Consider the following 23,604-nt stretch of genomic DNA (forward strand, 5'->3'; position numbering starts at 1 on the left):
GATCGCTGAAATTTTGGAATATACCCTTTTTTCGTTACTTAGCTATGGCCAATTTTGTGAAAATGGCCTTGTCAGCCTATATTATATGGTCTTTTTTCACAAAATTTGCCACAACTCAAGAACGAAAATTAAGAGCATTCCAAAAATTTTGATCGCTGAAGCTTATGAAATTACCTTCTTAAAAATATTTTTTAGAAAATTTCCCACGAGTTCGGACATAGTTTTCCGGCTTGTCATTATATATTTGAAATTTTGTGGAAAACTTTTTCCACTTCATATTTTTTTTTGAATTCCTGAGAAAATTTGCTTTCATTCTTGAGTTATGATTTTTCAAAGAAAAGACTTTCATATTACATTTGGACATTTTTCAACAAAATTGGCCAAAACTCAAAAACGATGAAAAAAGTCCACTCCAAAAATTCCAGCAATTGAAGCTTATAAAATAATTTTCTCAAAAATATTTTTTCGAAAATTTTCCACGAGTTCGGGCATAGTTTTTCCGGCTTTTCTATACGAATTTTCTCAACTGTGTAATTTTTTTCCAGTTCATATTTTTTTTATTCTTGAAATTTGCTTTCATTTTGTAGAACAAACTTTGTTTCTACGATGCTTCGTTCTTGAGTTATGATTTTTTTCAAAGTAAGTAGTGTCAGGGAAGACAACAAATTTCTTCCTGAGTTTTCCGTAAAAATGGACGACCCTGAATTTTTCTCTATTTTTTTTCGTTTATCCATGGGCCCTGTTTGAGGAAAAAACTTCATGAAAATCTGAGACCCTTCAGCCCAAACCCATACGGTAACAAAAAAAAATCCCCACCCGCAATACTTTTTGTACAGTATTGTTTGGGAAATTATTGGATAAATTTCAGAAGCATTTTTCCATAAACTTGCTGGTCCTTGGATAGTATTTTCCTTGTCTATAGGGTAACCTCAGCTATTCATTAGATTTCGTTATTAAAAAAAAAACTACTCCGATTACACTAGTTTACAAAATAAAACGAAAGTCGTGAACTTCTGTTAACGACCAAAATTTTTGAAGCATAATTTAGCGCTGATTTCGAAACCGTGCTTCAAATAATTTAAAGTAGAACACTTTTTGAGTTTAAGCTCAATATCGAGTTTTACAACTTTTTAAAATATGGAATTTAAAAATTTCAAATATCTTGCGTTTTGTTCAACCAATTTTAAATCTTTTTCCATAAATTAAAAGCTGAATATAATTTGAATACGGGTTTTGTGTCAGATTGATAAAATTCAAGATATCTGATTCTGATTTCAAGATTCTGATTCTGATTTATTTTTCTATTTGTAACCGTAACAGTAAATTCAAATATTAGGATTAAATATGTATTGGGAGCGGGCTGTGTACCATGACTTTTGATCTCGTTTCAGAGAGCGGGTAAAGGCGCTTAAGCCTAGGCTTGTGAGCCAGGGCATACGGGGGAAATACCGTTGCTCCTTCCCAGGATTCCAGAGGACATGGAGTGACATTCATTCTTAGCACAGTCACTCCCAACGAAGCAGTTTATTATTCTCACTTTTCACAGAACGGTTGGTACGAGATGTCCCCGTTTACTGATTCCAAAAACAGTTAAAACGCTGCACAGTAGGTCTGGCCGCTTTAATGCTTGTAATGCATCTCAGATGCATTGCAATTATTAATAATGACAAAAAAAATGCTAGGAGTAGTCGATCCTATCATTTTCCAGGATATTTTCAATGAATGGCTGTATATGTTTAGACTAGACTAGACAAGACTAGACTAGATTGATAAAATTCAAGATATTGGCGAGTTTTGGGGACGATATCCTTAAACTTTCGCAAAATTTCCAAAATTATATGAAGAAGTGTATTTTTTTCAATAAGAAAAAAATAACTTAAAAATTCTTTCTCAACGTTTATTTGACATATCATATGTAAGCGAGTTACAGTAAAAAATTCAGCTCAGTCGGAGCATTGATTACGGAGAATGAGATGTGTGAAGTGAGCAACTTTGCTTAAAATAGAACAAAAATCGATTTTAAATCATCAACCTTGTATGGAAAGTCGAAAAAATTTCCGCTCTACTGTATTTTTTTTCCTTCGCGTTTTCGAACTCAGGGCATGATTCTACATCAAAAACAATCATCAGCTTACCGAGTTCAAAAATGCTGTAAACTAGTGTTATTCCGCCGCTGCATCAAGGGTTTTAGTCGTCTAAATTACCTGAAACTTGACCGTAAATAAAAACCAGTTTAATTGGGACTTTTTGGAAGCCAACTTTGAGTTCAAAAGGATGTAGAAAACACCCCATGACTAAAAGAATAAAACTGATGAAAATACACTAAGTTCCCCTTCTTGAATGAATTCCATGACTGTTTTCATTGGGAGTTTTCGCAGAAATCATTTAATAAAGACTTTGATGATACTGATGCAATTTGGGAACTTCACTAGGAACTGTTTCCTGATAAAACAAGTGTTTTGAAATGAACTTTTGTTTACATACTATGGGGTTTTACGACTGGAAACTTGACGGAAAGGGTGATGGCTTTGTCAATCTTCAAATCAAAAACGATTTTTAAGTATATTCCCGACATTTCGGCCTGGGGATTTGGCCCTTTTCAAGGGTTGTAGTGTCTATTGTCTATCGTAGTAATACCCCAAAAACGATAATCGGTAGACACTACGACCCTTGAAAAAGGCTAAACCTCCAGGCCGAAACGTCCGGAATGTAGATAAACATAGTTCCTTCCCACTTTTCTGTGAAATGGACAGAATTATTCATAGTAAATTCTTGAAATTCAACAGGACAGCGCAATTAAGGACATGTTGAACGTAACTAGACGCTATCCATAAACTTCGTAGACTTTTTTTGGGCCATCTCAAAACCCCCCACTTGTAGACTTTTGTCCATACAAAATTTTCAAAATTTGTATGGAGCGTAGACTTTGGCCAAAAACCAACTCCCACCCAGTATACGTAGTATATGGACAGGCTCCTAGGAATTAATTATTACAGTGTTCTACAAGTTTGTATTTTTTTTTGTTTTCAAGGTTCAATTTATTTGCATTCCATCCATGAACACTGTGTAGGAATTACCTACTTCAAATTGAGTAAGATATTTCACCAAAACTTTTGAGCAATATTCAAAGGAAGTAACACAAACTTATTCAGTAGTTCCTTTGTCAATGTCGTACATGGGACTGGCTTTTCAGAATTCAGAATTGCTTGTATTCCGTCTCGTTTTCTTATGGAATTTTCTTAAAAAAAATCAAAATTTTCTTTTGGAACCTCGCCAGAAACCCTGTAAATATCCATTAAGCCAGTGGTCATCAAACTTACTGTCTACGCGGGCCACAATTGAATTATACAAAAAGGCTGCGGGCCGCAGGGCATTCAAGATTTTATTTTGATCAAATTTTAATATAGTTTGATGATTTAGCTTCGACATACACACAGAATAATGGAAAAGTCAAAATTTTTTGAACATAATTATTTTGTAAATGAGAATGGTTTTTTAAGTTAACTTTACTGATATAAAATAGCTTTTTGTTTATTTGTATCTTTGCTTGGGAATTAAATCTTTCTGCCTAAAAGGGCTATGATAAAAATGTTTGCTATTAGTTTTTTTTCAATCTTTCTAATATATTTCAAAATCAGATCGCGGGCCGCACTAAACCTTCTCGAGGGCCGCAGTTTGGTGACCACTGCATTAAGCATTTCAGATTCATAATTTCTGAGATTTCAGTCGAAATATCTTCATTTCAAGCTTTGCCAATAAGTTGTCAAGAAAGTTAACTAGATATTTTTGTAACAAATGTTCTACGGGGTATGACTGAATTTACGTAAAACTAGATGTTATAGAACATTGCCAACGTTTTGATACTGTGGTTGGGATCTTCAATAGGACTCGATGTTAATCAATTTGTTTGAGATTCGCGTTGGTCACATGGCGGAATGTCGCTTTAAGTTTAGCACCGCACTTGCTTCATTGGACCCTAGCACCTCGATTGAAATGGTGGGTGGGTGCACCTTAACCACAGGATCGAAACGTTGGCAATGACCTAAAATAATCATCGCTTTTCTGTGACTGAAAGCCGAAAAGTACAAAAATTCTTTTTAACAAGTTTTGTAGAAATCTGTCCACATATTCGTGACTGTGGGACCATGCAGCAAATTTCACTAATCATTCATCGGTAGCGGATTTCGGGTTCGTTTCCCTCCATGCCTTGTACTATGTCCACGGGCGTTGTACGCTAGTCTGTTTGTTTAGTGCTGTGATTTTTTGTTTCCTAAATGTTTCTGAGTTCAGTTCAATGTGTGGTGGGTGCATGTGAAGTGTTTGTGCGATCAGATTTGTTTTGCACTGAGAATAGAAAAGAAGCAAGCAGATATCTTTAATCCAAAGAACTGTTCTGTTATTCCAAAACTGCCAGTTTGCGACGAAATTTTAGATTTGGTTGAGTTTGGTTTGGTTCGGTTTGGTTATATGACGATGACGAAGATAAGGTTAGCGTAAGCCATGTTTATTTTCAGATGTGGTTTCTGTATGTAACGACTGCCAGGTGTAGGTAAATGATAACAACAGCGTGAGGTTCACAGAACTCAACGAAATAACGGACAAAAGAAAACGGGGTGTATGAGAAAAGGTTCAATTTATAACGGTAGCCAATTTTATAAATATTAGTAATTTAATTAAGTAGATAGATTAACGTTCAAGCCAATCGCAGGATTAAATTTATTCTATGCAGTACGCAAATGTGTTTCTCTTCTGATTAATGCTTAGGAATCTGCAGATATAGCTTTTCTAGTATTTTGTTTGAACTGAGAGACTGAAAATGTTCAGCGTTTATGTGAAATTTCCAATAAACATAAAAGACAATGCAAATGAAAAAAAAATAAGAGCCAATCGTTTGACAACTTAGTGTGATAACAATATCTGCAGACTAGCTGTGGAGGGAACTGATTTTGTGTTTTGCAGTGTATCATATTTGAACAAAAACAAATATAAAACTTAAACGGGCTGAATCGATATTAGGATCAATAACTGATTTCTGGGAAAACAAAATGAAGATTTGAATTTTTTCGTGAGTGAGTAGAGGCGAAGTTGAGAAAAAGTGATAACCGAAAACTCAAATGTAGTTGAAGAGAAAGAGAAGGAAAATTGAAAGAAAAAGATGAATTTCATTCAAGCGAACATACCTTTCCGTTGCGGGCCCCGTTGTGCTAAGCCACCCATGCCGCCCATGTTGTCCCGAGGCGGAGGTGGAGGTCCTCGTACACCAGGGCCAATCCCCCGTGCTCGATTGTTATTGCTGTTGAGCGTCCGTTGTGCCAGATTGTTGGCGTTGGGGCCTTGATTACTGTACTGGTCCGGTGCCTCGGTGAGGAAGTTCGACGGCACCAGACCTCGCACGCCGTCCAGTTCGCCCATGTAGAAACCATCTTCGTCCATGTCGCCATACACGAGTATGACGGCGCCGGTTTGGAAACTTAATTCCACCTGCAGTTGGGGTTGAAAGAAATCGGGGTAGAGCCACATAAGTTAATAACGTATTCCACTACTTTGCAAAACAATCCGTTTTTTCTGCGAGGTTTTTCTTCCTCTCGCTACACACTGAATCTAAGTGTGGTGAAACTATTTAAAAAAATAATAATAAAGCATGCAACATGCAGGAATTGATATTTGATCTCATTCAAACTGAACGGGGACACAACACGCTTCGGTGTGTTCAAAGTGCAGATTAAACACAAAACCATACCCGTTCTCGCGTCAATCCGAATATACTAGGGTCTCACCTCGGCGTCCACATTGGGACTTAGCTCTTGCGGATCATAATCGTACAGTGCGATCATCCGTTTTACCGGCATATTGGCATAGATATCGGCCCATCGATCTCTGCTAATACTTCGCACCGAGGGCCCTACGCCACCCTGAGCACCGTCTTCAATCTCCTGTACCATGTTGTGCGGAACGTAACCCCTCCGACCTCGAAGCTCTCCCCAGTAGAAACCATCGGGGTCCTTATCACCGTAGACCTGAAATGAATACATGAAACAAGATCCATTAGGAACAATAAATCGTTCAACAATATGAATTCTAAAAAGCCGGAAGACAAACTTTGACAAACGGGCTTATTCTACAAGCCGTGTGAAGCAGAGTATCGGTCTCGAGTGACGTGAGACTACAAATCTTCATCAAATGGAATTGAATCGACATTTGTCACCTTATTCAACTCGTCTGACGTCTCTCGACTCGCAGAATATCATAATTGTTTTCTAGCTCATCTGCGCATCTCTCTCTCTCTCTCTTCTTGGCGTAACGTCCTCACTGGGACAAAGCCTGCTTCTCAGCTTAGTGTTCCATGAGCACTTCCACAGTTATTAACTGAGAGGTTCCTCTGCCAATGACCATTTTGCATATGTATATCGTGTGGCAGGCACGAAGATACTCTATGCCCAAGGAAGTCAACGAAATTTCCTTTACGAAAAGATCCTGGACCGACCGGGAATCGAACCCGTCACCCTCAGCATGGTCATGCTGAATACCCGTGCGTTTACCGCTATATGGGCCCTGCGCATTTAAACCGTTAATAAATCATCTTCCGGTCGTTGTACATGGACAAAACTAGCAAAACAACTTCGCTCAGTGTAGATCACAAATGAGTTGGATTTTTCAATTTTCAGAACACAAGAGAAACGAATCCACCGTATAAAGAAACGGTAGCTTGAGCTTGATTAACCGCCCTTAGAAGCTACTCCTGTTAGCCTAGTGGTTAAGGCTATGGATCGCCAATGCGGAGATGGCGAGTACGATTCCCGTTTCAGTCGGGAAAATTTTCTCGACTCCCTGGGCATAGTGTATCATTGTACTTGCCTCACTATATACAAATTCATGCAGTGGCAGGCCAAGAAAGCCCTTCAATAAATAACTGTGGAAGTACTCAAAGAACAATAAGTTGAAGTGAGGTAGGCCAAGTCCCAGTGGGGCCATAAAGAAGAAAAAGAAGAAGTCTGCACAAATTCATGTGGATGTCGGAGTGTTGGTGGGTTATGGATGGCAGAGGGTTCACACATTGGTGCGTGCATGCCAGGCGTAAGGTGATTCACAAACAGTCCCAAGGAAAAGAACTGGTCAAGCATTGAAGCCAGAACCTTCTGCGCACGAATTAGAAGCGGTAGCCAATAGATCACCAAGGCAGTCTCACCGTATCAAGAAACGGTAGCACGAATAAAGTGTAATCGCTGAAACGCCGGCTGCAATGGATTGGAAAGATATGCGGATGACCAAGAACGAACTTTCCATACAGATATAATAACCACTTATCTTCGACAAAGTATTCTATAATGATCAGGACCATCAATTGCCAAGTATTTAGTAGTTCGCAACTTATCCACATAGGTGGTGCCATCATTCAACTTTTTAGTTTTACGTCCTAGAGACTTTGCGTCTTGGGCAAGTTGTTTATTTTGACAAAATGAATAACTCTTTCTTAGACGTCAACATTTCAAAGCCTACTGTTTTGGAGTTATTTTAAAAATAAATTTAAATAGTCAAAACTCAGTTTTGAGCTTATTTTGGCATTGTATATTTTGGTGTTTTTGAGATATTTGATCTTTTGTAATACAGTTGACTCTCTACATCTCGATATTGAAAGGACCATCGAGATAGGGAGAGATCGAGCTCAAGAACCAAATTGTAATGCACACTAGATTGAAAAATCGTCCGTAACTAGGAAAAACCGTCAACAAACAGGTGTCACTTCGCCTTCCCAGAATGTTTTGCACCTAAGAAACGAGATCTAGCAACCTGTAAAAACGGACATATCGACATATGATCTCATCGAGATAGAGAGACATCGAGATAAGGAGATATCGACATGTAGAAACGTAAAATGTATGCAGATTGAAGGGACCGACCTAACCATCGAGATAGGGAGAGATATCGAGATGTAGAACATCGACATGTGAAGAGTCGACTGTAGTATTAACCCTAAAAGGGATACCTGGGGTCCATTGGACCCCAGGCGCCTTTCAGAGCTCGTCTTTGATGGAACACACTCAGCGAGGTGACGAAACTGAGGCCATGAAGGTATCCCTTTTAGGATTAATAAAGGGGGTGCCACAAAGGGCATTTTGTACCACAGATGGCACAAATTTCCTGGCCTACTGAAAGGTGGTACCAGCGTCTAACTTTTGAGACGCTATAGAGGATTGGTTTCTTCGCGAAAGTTGTATGTTTCAACAAAATAAACATCACTTTCATAGACGTCAAAACTCCACGGCCTACTATTTTTCAGTTATTGACTGATGTAGTTTATTCTGAACATATACTGGTGTCCGGCCATTTGGCCGAATGCCGTTTGGCCGAATGCCGTTTGGCCGAACGCCATTTGGCCGAATGCCATCTGGCCGAAAGGGTCGTTTGGCCGAATGCCGTTTGGCCGAATTATGATCAAAAGAATTCAGAGGAAGTTTTTGACATTCTAACTGCCAATATGATTATCAGAAGTATTTCCTTCTTTTTATCATAGGCTATTCTTTCTAGTTTTAATATTCAGGGATTAGTTGGCGTTGAAACTGTCAATATATCATCGAAGATTTTTCCTTCTTTGAATCATAGGCTGTTCTTTCGAGGTATACTGGGACGGGGAACAGTGGTATGGTCACTTGATTTCATCATTCATTTTTCGGCCAAACGGCATTCGGCCAAATGACATTCGGCCAAATGACCCTTTCGGCCAAATGGCGTTCGGTCAAACGGCATTCGGCCAAATGGCGTTCGGCCAAATGACCCGGAACCCATATACTGAACATACTTATAACAATCAAGTTTCCCAACGTAATTAATTCCCTATAGTGTCACCAATTTAAAGAAATCAATGTACCAAAGAAAACCATTAAATTTTGTGTGTCCAGTCCGGTACCCAATAATATTTATTATCGAGTATTTTTCCGTGTGAATTGCCTTTTGTGTAAACTATATTTAGCGTGTTACACCGATCTGACAATAAAGGACTAAACATAAATTACGTAATTAGGTACCGAGGATTGTTCACAATCTGCGAACTTGGCTGCGGAAAAAATCGCGACCATGACGCCGCTGGTGTCACGGTCAAAAGCTAGACGCTGGCACCACCTTTATTGTTACTATTACCAAAGATCAAATATCTTTAAAGCTCCAAAGACTACCTCTCCTAATTTTGGAAACAATTGATGTGTATTTTCTGAAAATTTCAGGTCGAGATTTTTTGCGCATTGCGAGATATTATAATTTGAACATTACATCATTATTTCGATGTTTAATTTTTTTTCTAAAATTTTTCATGTTTATATATCATTAATTTCTGTCCAAAAAATTTTTTGACGCATGTGCATCAAAAAATATTTTGAAGTTACATGGATTCTCTAAAAACACCAAAATAAGCTTAAAAAATGTTTTTTGACTATTTAAACTTATTTTTAAAATAACTCCAAAATAGTAGACTGTGAAATTTTGACGTCTAAGAAAGACTTGGACTGCCGGGGCCCGTGGCGTAGTTGGTCACACGTTCGTTTCATATGCGGATGGTTATGGGTTTGATTCCCAGCCCCGGCACTTAAAATTATTCGTCAGTTGCTTTTCCCCCGAGAGCAACTGACACTGACCCTCTTCTGAGCCCCATGGCTCAAACAGACCCGGATACCTGGACATCGACGAACTGCTACTCATAATGGACCTCCAATCGGACTGGAAAAGAACAACGGCCATCCATCATCATCCTTGTGCTCATCATTCTTCCAGGTATAAAGTAGAAAAATGAAAGCAGCAGAAAGGCAACCAGTTCGACAAAGTAGAATAGAATCTAGGCGCTGTACAAAATGTAAGTGCAGCTGTCAATTGAAATTGCTCACGTAGTGCCCCAGTGGACAATAGAGCTGTAAATTAGGTTAAGTGATTAAGAATTGAAAAAAAAAGAAAGACTTGTTTATTTTGTCAAAATAAACAACTTTGTTGAAGATGCAAAGTTTCTAAGACGTAAAACTAAAAAGTTAGATGGTGTCGCCATCTATGCGGATAAGTTGCGAACTACTAAATATTTGGCAATTAATGCCCCTGATCATTACAAAAAACTTTTTCGAAGACACCAGGCACATGAAATGCTTAGTTTTTGGAGTAATTAATTTTGTCCCGCTAGATTGCGAAACTGGCCCTTAGTGCAATAGTGGCTTCCAGGAGGAGTGCTTTGTTTTGGTAGGAAATTATAAAGTTATATCTTGGAATAGCATAGTTGATAACGGTAAAGGCCTTACATGTATTCATGGACTGCCAGGAAGGACGACATCCCAGTCGAACTCCTCAAGCGTGGAAGTAAAATGCTGCATCAAACAATCTATCAGATGACCTTGTATGTCTAATCTATAACGAATTTTTGTGCTATTAATAGGGGGATCTAAGATAAGTTCAGGAAGTATTTAGGCGAATACCAGGCTGGGTTTCATGATGGTTGATCTACGACGGATCAGATACCCTGCAGATGATCCCAATCAAATTTCGGGACTACAACTTGCAGATGATCTATTCATTGAATTTAAAGCACGGTTCAGTGAAAAGAAATGAACTACGGCAAATAATGCTTGAACATGTTTTTTCGGCGAAACAAATTAGACTGCAGATGAAGTGTTTTCCTCATTTCTTACCTGATACCGATATTGCCAGAGAAGACAATTGACGGACAAAAGAGACACAAAACAAGCAACAATTTAGGTGCGGTGATTACTTTTTATCCCATTTATTTGGCTATAAAACAGAAGCTTAATTTGTTGCGCATTTGTCAACTTGTAAATCATTGATGATTACTAACCGAAAATCGTAAATGTTTGATGGTGGATCTTCAACAGCGTTGCAGTGTTTACCAATTTAAATTTATCCCTTGGAAATTGCAAAACAATACTAAAACTTCTGTAAATTCGTGGTGTACGATCTTTATTCTATTCTGTTAAGTTTGGGACAAACTTATTTCGCATTGGATGGATTGTCGCAAAAAATGCAGGTTATCAGGTATCAGGTATCAGTAGGTCGGCTCAAGAGGCACGTTCTCCTCTATTTGGGAAATTTGTGCCATCGCCATAAATACGAGCCTATTCATCATTTAGCTGAGGGAGACCGAAGGGAGGAATCAGGGATGGGATAGGGAAGGGGAAGGTAAGGGAATAGGGTCGACATAATCGCATAAGCGTACCACAGCGGGTTCATACAGCGCCCTGAAAAGGGCGCTGTAAAAAAACGCATAAAGCGTAAAGTAAGCCTATAGCTACTTGCCACAACGGGTTCAGAACAACAGAACATCCTGAAGATTCAGGCTTCTTAGGTCAGTTTCACTTAATCAAGTGTTTACCGAGTACTCGGAAACGCAGATGCGTAAAAACTGGGTAGTTACATATTTATCAAATAATTCAAAGTTTCACAGTCGGATTCTTAGCTAAGATATACAAATGAAGGGCAGTATACTGTGGAGGGCGTCCTAGTACTCCACATGCTCCGTTTGTATTTAGGTTTTTGTTAGACCCCCCTAACCATTCATTCCTTGGCACGGTAAGAATAAAGCCGCTTGACACCATGAATTAGGGGTCACCTGTTTAGTGGACTCTTACCACTGGATCAGGCGATCCGAAGTGTTATTCTTAGCTAATTGAGACAACCGCTACCGACACTACACAGCTATCTACACACCAAACGCTTTCAGCAATATTTTGCTGAATTTTGCCGAGCTGAAGGGTCCAGCAAAATTTTTTGCTGAACTTTCAGCAAAGTTTGCTGAATTTCAGCAAAACGTTACTGATGATCAGCAGAGTTTACTGAACAAATCAGCCAATTTTGCTGAATTTCAGCAAATTTATTGCTGAAACTTTCAGCTCGGCAAAATTCAGCAAAATTTTGCTGAAACCCTCAATCGATTTTTTGGTGTGTAGGCTGATCGGGAAAAGAAGTTAACGTTGATGGTCAACTTCCAAACGAGCCTGAACAGCCTGTTAAGGCTGGGACAAACTTATTTCGCATTGGGTGGATTGTCGCAACAAATGCAGGTTGCGATCAGTGCTGAAAATGTATTTTCAACATACCGTCTACCCCCGTTTAACCGCATCTAATCTGAACAATTTTTAATTTGACCCCCTCATCGTTCAAATTAAAAATAGTTCAAACGGAACGGGGTGAATCGAAACGCAGAATTAAAACAAAGCATCAAATAAGGCTGCCAGCCGTGTGTTTTTCCGTCGCCCACAGGGTTGCTAGAAGTTCAAACTAAAAATGAACTCCGATGGTTTGCATGAGATGTCATTCAAACCAACGGGGGTAGATGGTATCTAAATTCAACTACCTACAGCTCATTTTAGAAGCTAAACCTGAGAATTGGTATACGAAAAACTTGTGCGAGTAGAAAAGTTCTACAAGAAAGTCACGGAAAAACTGATCTTCTTCGTATATTTAGGGTAAATGTCACGGACTACCTTCGAAAAATGCCAATTGATATTCACCATCAATATCAATTCGAAGGTAGTCAGTGACATTTGCCTTAGATATTTGAAAAAGAGCAGTTTTTCTGTGACTTTCTTGTAGAACTTGTAGCTAGACCAGTTTTTCTTATACCATATTCTCAGGTTGAATTTAGTTATCTCAAAATGACATCTTCAGCACTGGTTTCGACATTGTCATTATTGTTGCGCGATGATTGAAGTTTCATTCCGTGCTGATAATAAATCTAGAAGAATGCCGAACAATAACCCGGCAAAAATGGTGGTCGCCGAAGATCCGATAGCACAAGAAGGCGGGAAGCGCCGCGGGCAATATCGGTATATTGATAAAGAACGTCCATAAATTGCGTTACGTAAATATTTGCCATGTCTTATTTTTGTGTGAGAGCTCTAAAATTTTTGTTTGAGTCGTCACACTTTACTGAACCCATTTCTTTATAAAAGCGTTACTTAGTTTATGGACGTTACCGAACAGCCGAATGGCGCATAGAACGTAGGTAAACGAAGGCCAATGTCTCTGAAGATTACGCAAGAGAACGGAATTAATATATACCGATAATATAGATAAATCTGCCACTGATGTCGGAAAGCATAAGTCTTTACACATTGCAACAGTTTTTGATGCGTTTTTCAGAAGCTTACAAAAATATCTCTTCAAAGATGCACTTCCGACTTTTTTTGGAAAGTAAGGCCACTGGGATCATCGATCCCTACTAATAGAAACTTACCCGTATTGTATCGCCCTCGTTGAAGGGCAGCTCCTCTTCGCACGCGTCCGGGTTGGGACTCATCGTGGCCGGATCGTAGTCGAACAGTGCCATGAAGTAGCGCGGTTTTTTCGACGCATTCATCAGGTGCGCCGGAAACGGAGGCATCGTCTGGGGCGTCATCTGTTGACCAGGCACTGGACCACCACCCATCCGTTGTTGGTTTTGCGTTTGAGCTTGCATCTGCTGGTTGGGGTTCATCGGTCGGGGCTGGTTGGGATTGCGGTTCATCTGTTGCAGCTGCTGCTGCTGCTGTTGTTGCTGTTGCACCTGTTGCTGGTTCTGCTGTGGATTCGTGCTACCGTAGTACGGCTGGTTTGGTCCTTGAGGGTTCGTCTGCCGTCCGGGTTGATTGACGGACATGTTCTGATTCCGATAACCCTGCACGGTTGTGCCCAGTGGTATGGAATGGGAATGATATTAAAGAGAAAAAAAATTGGTAACGTTAACTATTATTCGTTGATACGCGTTGCAACAAGGTGTTTCCAAGTACATTCCAGCATAAAAGAAAAGTAGAATTTCAAGAGTCACGACACAAGCACATTTACGTTACTCAAATGGCGGTGCACCGTCACAGATTGGTTGGGCAGGCTTAAGTTGTAGAGACTACAAGTTTCGATAATATGTACAATGCTCCCGGAATCGAAAATTGCTAATGAGAAGGCTTGACTGCGTGAAGATTCTTGGTACATATGCTGTTCTACGGTGATTGGAGCACGATAGCCGAAGTGATTACAGAGCCTACCTACGTATATACAAAGTGTGTCAGGGTCAGTATTTAGGAGCATTAATCTACAATGTTGTACTGTACATTAAGGAAGTGTAATTTGTTCCACGAAGTTGTTAAAATGTAAAATGGTTCGTAACCCATCGAATGGGTTTAAGGCCGTCCATAAACCACGTAGACTATTTATAAAGTGGAAGGGTTCTGATCATAAGTCTACGAGGGTGGAGGAGGGGAGGCTCAAATTGTTAAGTTTGATCTATGTGATGATGGATGACTCATTGTAGTAATCCCTCGATCCACGTTATTCATATTTAGTTCAATGAACTTATATGGAAATACTTGGCATTTGTTATTATTTTATACAAGCGTGGTGAAGATTAGTGTTATACATTGAATGATAGCTGTACGTGATATATGTTTTCTCCTGATAAACTGAAAAAAAAATATAAATGCTTTGAACTACAATGAATTCACCACCAGCGCCTCCAGTATATGCTGCTGAGTTACCGCAATAATGTTTGAAAAACTTCGTACCGTCGTGCGGGGTGTCATTGGGCCAAAGTGGGGTGACATTGGGCCACTGTTCCACACATTTAGAGTACGACGGGAATGCATTTTGTTTGTAAAATTACTAGAATACATAATTATTAGATACTTGGCATCCACCGTCAAGCTCTCTGACTTATATTGAATCGGTGGGATCGATGGACCAATGTTACCCTCTAGGCCCAATGTCACCCCTAACGACGGTATGTGTTTATAAAAACTTTATAATAATATTTTTTTTGTTGATTTGGGGCAACATTACCCACCCCAGTAAACAATGTTTATTTATTTCAAAATACCCTTACTAACTAGTTTTGGAACTCATGCATATTTATTGTGGTGCAAATTCTAAAAAGTTGTGTACTTTAAATTTACTCAAGAAATGACGTTATATTGTTACAAAATGTGTCACGCTCAGAAAACCGTTCTGATAAACGTGAACAAACAATCGCGAATATGAGAACAAGCAAATATACACCGTGAACTGGAACTAGTTCCAGCTGTCAATATGGGAGTTCTCGATACCGTGACATCTAGTTCACGGTGTACATTTCTTATTGTTGTTATCGTTGCTATGCATAGTTCCCGTTGGTTCTCGTTGCCGTGATTGGGAGTTCACGTATATCGGAACGGATTTGTTTGCGTGTAGTAATACTACACTGTAGTAAACGTAGAACTTAAAGTACAAATATATATTACTCATCTGGTAAGGCGAAACTTAACTAACAGATGATTTCGAGGTGTTTGGGTGAATTCACAGAAACATTTGTCTCTTGTTCTTGTTTTGTAATGAAATCTTGTTAAATTTAAAATACATAGCCCAATCTGTATCATCCAGAAAATTATTGCTTTTAACTTATAATTAACTTATTTAAGCAGCGATCCTATTTGCTACTAATTTGGCATGAATCAAACTAAGAATTTAATTGCAAAATTTTGAGAAAAATATTAAAACAAAAGTATATAACTATACTGCCAACATTCAAATAATATAAAATTATACAAAAGCATTCTCAATGCTTCTAACCAGGCAAACGATCGGTAAAGCAACTCAATCAGTTCAACTCCAATCAACTACAACTCTTGGCAAAGACGACGAACGCTCACTCTTCCACAGTTGCAGAGAAAAATTATGGCTTCAAGCACTAACCAACGAAACGCACAACAACACCTTCTACGAAGCTTTCAAAGCTTTGTTAGTCATCGCATCGTCACGAAATCAACAAGTGTTCGGCCGCCAGAAATTACACTCACACAATTCACAAACTTTGTCGCACAAAACATTGAAGGGAGGCGTGAATCAACCTATAGCTTAATGTAACACAAATGAAACGAATGCCACCGGCCCTGAATGTTTGGTTTAGTAGGTTTGCTCCAATGACGATAATTTACCAGCAATATGTTGATGTTGCAAGGCGATTGAAATTATACACCAACAAATCCGAAGGCAATTTCGAGTGCCATAGGAATCACTAAATAATATAACGCCTGCGTACCTACTTTTTTCTCGCGAGAGATAATACTAATTACTCTGGTGTGCGTTCAACGTAGCACTTGCAGTGCGAGTGCTAGTACTATCGCCACAGTAGTGTACGCTTACGGCGATCGATGGCTAAAATATGACGCTTGGGGCTAGTGGGTTTGGTTTAAAATTCAGAAGACGAAAGAGAACCAAAAGCTGTGAAATTTTATAAGTTTGCTCATGTTGTTATATCAATCCTTGGGGCCGGCGATGATACGGCGAGCATAACAAACTTGTTCGAGACCAGCGAAGTTGCGGCAGCAGCGGCTAAAACAATCCATAAGGTAAAGGTAGCTATTTTCAGTGCAGTAATTGAAGACCCAAAGAACTGAAGTAGTAAATGCGCGTGTAGTCAGAAATACCACACTGAGGGTTCCTCATTCTTTCTCTGGGCTATACGTTCCCACATGAACTTGGGCTGCCTCTCTTCAACTTAGTGCTCTTTGAGCATTTCCACAGTTATTAATTGAAGGGCTTTCTTTGCCTGCCATTGCATGAATTTGTATATTGTGAGGAAAGCACAATGATACACTATACCCAGGTGATTGAGAAAATACGTTACCTCGATATAACGTATTTACATTTTTATTTCCGTTATGTTAATCGAAGTTACGTAATATCGAAGAAAAAAAAAGTTTTGAATCTCGTTTTAGATTTATATTTTGAAATGAATATAATTTTTCACGCAGCAGTGGTTTTTAGCAATTCCATGTATATTTTCATCGTTGAATTTTGATTATTTTTAAAAGTTTGTTAGAATATAAATAGGTCGTATGCCTCTTTACTTCTAACTATTTGAACTAAAATCGTATGAAGCCAAAATACTTCTTCTTTTTTACATCATGAATCTTCCCAGTATGGTGCTCAGGCGTGTACAATATTTTATTTAATGCAGTGGAAAATACAACATTTTGATCCGGTCGGTTCATCTGGGATATTCCTAAATCTTGGGAAAAACTCTAGTACTAATTCAGGAATTCACCTGATGGAGATCCTCATGAAATACCTCTTGTGATTTATCCTGGAGTTCTTTAAAGTGTTCCTCCAGAGATTTATCCAAGGATGCATCTATTTTCTATGCACCCTCCATATAATTTTACTGGGTTTCATATCTGATAGGGTCTTTGAGGAATACCTGCTGTCATTGCTCCAGAAGTTCTTGATGCGATTCCTCCAGGAATTTTCCATGTGATTTCCCTAGGGATTGCTGTAGGATTCCCCAAAGAGATTTGCATTTCAATATGAATTTTGTCCAAGAATTTTGAAAGGATAAATTCTGTCATTCCTCATAAAATTTCTAAAGCTTCAACATTTAACAATTCCTACTCGAGGAGTTTTTACTAAGATTCACCAAAGAATTCCTGCGGCTCGCAAACGGTTGCATTTTTGGATCGTCCGTCAAATTTTGCTCGTTTCCGTGGTTATCCATTCGGTCGGTGAAAAAAAGTGAGAAAAATTTTATAGTGCTACGCAAGAGAAGATAATTATTACTTCCAGAAGTGATTGTAGATGGTGGATCGGTGCTATAATTGAAAATAAAGGAGTGAAATGTTCGCCTGTTATCTTGTGGCTTGTATAACCCGCAGTTCCGCAGCACGTGTTAGTTTTTCTGAATCCAGGCAGAATGAAAAAAAAAACAATCATAAAAGCATCTATAAAGTTATCATCAAGACCATCCAGATAGCTATGTTTTCGATTGTTCCGTTGCTTAGGATAATCTGTAACCTGTGAAGTCATACCTAGTGCATTTAAAGATTCTGTGTCTTGGTACTTGTGTGGATAAGGAATGCTTACAAATTACAATGTTAATGAAAATCATGAAAAATGTCAAAAACTGCAATTAAAATTAATTGAAAAAAGTGAAACTTTGAATTCAACAGCAAAGCTTCTACCAGAATAAAGCTGGATTCGGCTTTATCGAGGAGAAAACGATGGATGTCGAGGCCCCAATTTCAACCAAAATGACAATAAATTTGGTGAGATCTTTCTGATTTTTTCTATTTATACTTGTAGAAATTACTTTGAATTATAATGGATAAATGTATGTTAGGGGGGGGGGGCGGTTACGTTTGATATCGTTTCAGAGAGCGAGTAAGGCGCCGTCCACAAATTACGTAACGTTCTAGGGGGAGGGGGGGAGTGTGACCAAGCGTTACGGCCCATACAAAAATTTTCGGGTTTTCATACAAAAAAGCGTTACGGAGGGGGGAGGGGGGAGGGGGGGGGTTCAAAAATGTCGATTTTAGCGTTACGTAATAAGTGGATGCTGCCTAACGGCGCTTAAGCCTAGGCTTGAGAGCCAGGGCATATGGCAAAATATCTTTGTCCCATCCCAGGATCCCAGAGGACATGGAGTGACATTAACCTTCTTAGCAAAATCACTCCCAACGTAGTTGTATATTATACCACTTGTTACGGAACTGTTGGTACGAGATGTCCCCGTTTCACGGTTTTGATGTGGAATCTAGTTCGGAACTGATTCTCACAGTACTGCTTAAAAACGCTGCACAGTAGGCCTGGCCGCTTTAATGCTTGCAATGTATCTCCGATGCAAGTATTAATAATGACAAGAAAAATTATGGGAGTAGTCGATCCTTGAGTCGATCCCATCATTTTCCAGGATTCTTCCAATGAATGGCTGTGTATGTGCAGACTAGACTAGACTAGACTAGATTCACCAAAGAATTCCTGCTGGTACTTATTCAGCAAATTTTGATGGAATTTATTAAGGATTTCCTCCTCAGATTCTTCAATGAAACTCTTATGATTTCTACAGAAATATCTCCAGGGATTCTCCTTAGAAGATTCCTTCTGAGATACAACGTTAGTTCTTCCGAAAATTCCGGAAATTGCACCAGGAATTTCGTTAAAGATTCCTCCAGAGATTCCTTCTTACATTTCACCAGAAATCTCTGCTTCAATTTTTCAGGAATTCTTCTTGGGATGCCTCCAGTATTTTTCTAAAGGATTTTATTTAATAATTCTGTGGTAGAGTCTCGATGAATATTCGTACACACTTCGCGCGCACCCGATTGTTCTCGTCTTATCCACTTTGTTGCGCATTCCTTTAGTCTCTCTGTTACCATGCACGCGTGCAGTTCATAGTCCTCCGCAGCGCGTGTGATATTAATCTTGATCTTATTAGGTCGTTACCACAAGATGGCGACGAGGATATAGAATCCTTGTGATGTGCAACATTATTAAGTGAAAAAAATAGAAGCGAAAATAAGAAAGAAATGGTGTGGAGATGTGCTTGCGTGGGGGAATGCTGGAAAAGTGAACAATGTGATGCTCTGGCGTGATTAATCCAAATGTGATAATTTGAAAAGAGGAAAGTGTTCCTTTGAAAAAAAATAGTTATCAAATACGTGTGAACGGCTTGCAGTTGATGTATGTTATGCAAACCAAACGGCCCGCCATGCGAAGCGAATGATTACATCGGCACAATAATTTTTGCATCCGTTTCATTGTGCATTGTTTAAGTTGGTGCTGACGGTGAAACTATCAGCCGTTCAAGGTCACGCTATTGAATGAGCGCGAGAAAGCAGGTATGTCGTTCGATTCTTTTGTTGTGTCCTTGAGGGAGAAAGCCTGTTGCTCATGTGCAAATATTATGTAAAGTGCGTGAATAGTGTAGCGCAAGTATGACACTTCTGCGGCATATTGCTTCTGCAAATGCTCAGTCAATGCATTTAATGAGTCGTAGGCAAGTTTAAATATATTTTGATTTGCTTTGAAAAGTTGGGGTGAATTATTGAATAAAAAAATCATTTAGAAAAGCATGTTGAGGTTCTTTATAAATCCATAAATCGGTTTTGGGTTGGATCTTTGTCTATTATTAATTAATGGTGTGATCCGCAAATATGGGATCGCTGCGTTCAATGCGTTGGACTGACATACAAAAAAAAGCCTAACCGTGGTATACACTTGACAAATAACATTTGTGAATTAACAGTATTCATGGTGAGTCTATTCATTACAATGTGCAGCAGATTTTAACAAATGCAAACTATCGCATAACTTATGTGGTGCATCGTCTCGAACAAAATATCTAACAGAAGCACGGTGCTTACGTTTCCGGAAACATAGTCATGCCTAATGTGCTTCGATTTATGAAAAAGTAACAAAAGTGTACTGGTGCGATACGATGTAAAGTTATACCACAGATAACAAATGTTTATCGAAGAGCAAAACTTAAATCAAAACCTGTGTAATAATTGTAAAAACCATATACGTTGCTTAGTTCTGCCATCTACCAATTTCAAGAAGTAATTGCTATCTATTAGAGGTTATTTCCGTTTGTCATTTGCACGCAAACGATGTGAATACGTTCGCTGCGCCATCTCTAAATAGTTGCTAGATAGGTTTTCTTATTGAAATGACGATAGAAAGGGTGTACACACGTATGTTAGCATGAATGTCTGTTATCTGTGGTTATACTTGATTTATCGATTTATTTATATTAAAAAAAAATGTGTAGTGACTTTCAAGTGTCTGGCCTTATTCCAAAGTAGCACTACATACGCTCATGATGATGTAATTTAAAAGGAGACGTATAAAATAAAGGTTTTCGCGTCAAAGAAAAGCTATATATCATGAGATTTCGATACATGGTTGTGTAGCAATAGACAACTATTGGTTTATATTAAACGGTACTTGCGAGTAAATGCGTTAAACATACAGTTTGGGAAAAAACGGAAAATGGATTTTGAACCGTAAGCATAATTGTAAAAAAAAAAAGGCTTTGCAAAATAAAGAACGCTGAAAAGATTGTCTCTCTCTCTAGCTCAGACCTTTTAACCCATAAAGCTTAAAAGGTTTGATGTTGCAGTTTTTAGCTACTCATGATTTTAATAAACGGATCTCAGCCACACTATTTTAAAGAGGAAAATAAGTCTGAGTGATCTTGGAGGATTAACTAATACATGTCATAGTTAATTGGAAGATAGTGCTTATTCCTTCGTGCTGTTTTATATTGTACAGTACGTTGAAAAAAACCTCACCTATTAGCATTAGCGTGGTGCTGACAGTGGTGATCGACTGTGCGACTGACGGAAGGTAAAATGATGCGAGGACGTTTGCTCTTGAATGATGCGAAAGTATTTTCATAAATTCGCGCTTTTGGATGATGCGATAGTATTAGGTATTAAATGTTGTGAGAAAGTGATCTAATGAGTTATCTTGGATGCTGCGAGGATGTTAGTTCTTAAATAATGCGAGAATGTGATTTCATGAACTTGGGTCTAAAATGATGCAAGACTATTCTCCCGAATGATCGCTCTTGGATGATGCGATAGTGTTCGATTCCGAATGATAAGAAAAGGTGATCTCATGAGTAACCGCTTTTAGATGATGCAAGTAGGAATGCTCTTAAATGATGCGAAAATTGTGCGAGAGTTTAATCACGTGGATCATTGCTCTTAAATGATGCGAAAATATTCTCATAAATGATCGCTCTTGGATGATGCGATGTTGTTCACTCTTAACTGATGCGAGAATATGATCTCATGAATACTCGCTCTTGGATGATGCGACAGTCATAGCTCTTAAATGATGCGAACATATTTTCATAAATAATCGCTCTTGGATGATGCGGTAGTGTTTACTTTTAGTTGATGCAAGAAAAATGTTCTCATGAGTACTCGCTCTTGGATGATGCGATAGTGATTGCTCTTAAATGATGCAAGATTGTGAATTCATAAGTTATCGCTCTTAAATATTGCGAAAATGTGCCAGTAAATTATTGCTCATGGACGATGCGAGAGTGCTCACCCCGTAATGTTGCTATAATATAGTCTCATGCATTATCGCTCTTCAATGATGCGATGTTATGATCTGATGAGCTACCGGTTCCAGATTATGCGAGAATCAGTACTGTTGGATTAATGGATGTGGTAGTGTCAATTGAAAAATGATTGTGCTAAGACCCTCAAAACCTAAAAGACTGCTGGATTGACGGTTTTTGGGTCATGCGAGTAAACGTGTTCAACTTCAACAAAAACAAATATCTTTATATTCATTGAAACGAATCAATGAAAAGTTTCTCGTTCTTGGGAGATACGAAAAGTTTACTCATCGCTCTTAAATGTTGTATGTGTTGCAGTATTGATACATAAAAAAAATAAAGGCTAAAAAGATTATCATGATCGGAGTTTGTATTCTTTAGAATAAAAAAAAAGGATCCTGAAATAAATGTATAAGCACTTCATAGCTCTTCTTTCACTGGTACCGTGAAACAGAAGACAAGGTGCCGACTTCAGCCAGGAAGTCGCACACATTTCATATTTACTAACACAAGAAAACAGGTAACACACATAACACCCAGTGGCCGTTTGAAGGAAAATTTTCCGCTACTGGAGCGGGAATCGATCCCACACTTCGAGGTCTTCTGTATGTCTCGACGACTAACGTTGCTAACTGTGCGACGACGTAGCCTTCTTTAACTTTAACAAATACCAATATCAATGGTAAAGTGTCGTTAATAAAGTATTATTATAAAAATAAGAATGGTCATGGAAAGGGATCAACCTTCACCCATTATCAAGACAACTGTAATTTATCGGATGTTTAGTTTTTGAGAAAAAAATTGTCATCAATAGAAATACGAAAGCAGCTAACGGGCCGTTATTGGAGTGGAAATACATTTCCCTTTATGTAAGTTTCCCTTAGCATAATAATTATAAGGTTTAGAAAACAAGTTATAAGTGTAACAACACCTGTAAAGATTTATAACACAATTTTATTCGGAAATAAAATTGTTATACGAAAGTGAATTGCTAAGAAATATGTATTCAGTTCCAGATAAGTGACTATTCTGCGATAGCCTGTCTCGTCTATCGTACAAGTATGATGCTGTTGTTTTCAGCTAATGGTTAGTGCGCTGTGCCATCTGGCCTTAAAAAAAAAAAATCGGAGCTTTTTGTCTGTACAAATAAATGCATGTGTGTGTTTGGTAACATCGGTCTTAGTGCTAAAGAAATAAGCATATTGCAAAGTATGAGAAATTGTATAATAAAAAAAAGTGAAACGTAGAGAAGAACTATGGCTTATTGTTTAAAGCGGTATTTAGTTGTTTGCACAGTCAGATTCAATTCCTGAATCAACAGACCTTATCCGATTGGCATGAATAACGTTAATAATCAACGAAATAAATCCGATTAGTCGAAAAAAATGATATTATTAAATTGTATCTGTAGATCAGGAATAATATTATGAAATTTGAAATTAAATCAAAAGGTGAAACTGTGCAATATTTATTTAGCTCGAAATAACAGGTTTTTGGTCATAAGTCGAGACTATTGATAATTACATATCCTCTAGTACATCATCATAAACAATTAAAACAATTATTTTTTTGCGGTTACGATACTCGTTTATCATGAGAAAAATATAGCAACATGACCCGTGATGTTCTTTGGGGTGGATTGTGTTCTTAAACTATTGCAGAATAGTTCACCGACGAGGGTAGTAAGTACATATAATTGATGATATCGAACTTTTGATCTAGTGTGTCTCAGAATCAGAAATCCAGATGTTCAACACATTTGAAAT

At 38.4% G+C, this 23,604-nt stretch overlaps 1 protein-coding gene across 20 annotated transcripts in view; it reads right to left on the reverse strand.

Annotated features, from left to right (window-relative positions):
• The window catches only part of LOC109415058 (RIMS-binding protein 2), a 248,204-nt gene that overhangs the window by 33,969 nt on the left and 190,631 nt on the right, over nucleotides 1-23,604 (reverse strand). For 16 of the 20 annotated variants that reach the window (XM_062855737.1, XM_062855735.1, XM_062855730.1 and 13 more), the window contains 3 exons: nucleotides 13,220-13,639; nucleotides 5,778-6,017; nucleotides 5,181-5,484 (listed from right to left, as the gene is read on the reverse strand). In XM_062855737.1, coding sequence (XP_062711721.1) covers nucleotides 5,181-5,484; nucleotides 5,778-6,017; nucleotides 13,220-13,639 — 964 coding nt within the window. The remainder of the gene's footprint in view (nucleotides 1-5,180; nucleotides 5,485-5,777; nucleotides 6,018-13,219; nucleotides 13,640-23,604) is intronic. The other 4 variants (XM_062855742.1, XM_062855740.1, XM_062855744.1 and 1 more) reach the window with 1 other exon arrangement.

Source organism: Aedes albopictus, chromosome 3 (assembly GCF_035046485.1).
Source record: "Aedes albopictus strain Foshan chromosome 3, AalbF5, whole genome shotgun sequence".
Classification (NCBI taxonomy): Eukaryota; Metazoa; Arthropoda; class Insecta; order Diptera; family Culicidae; genus Aedes; species Aedes albopictus.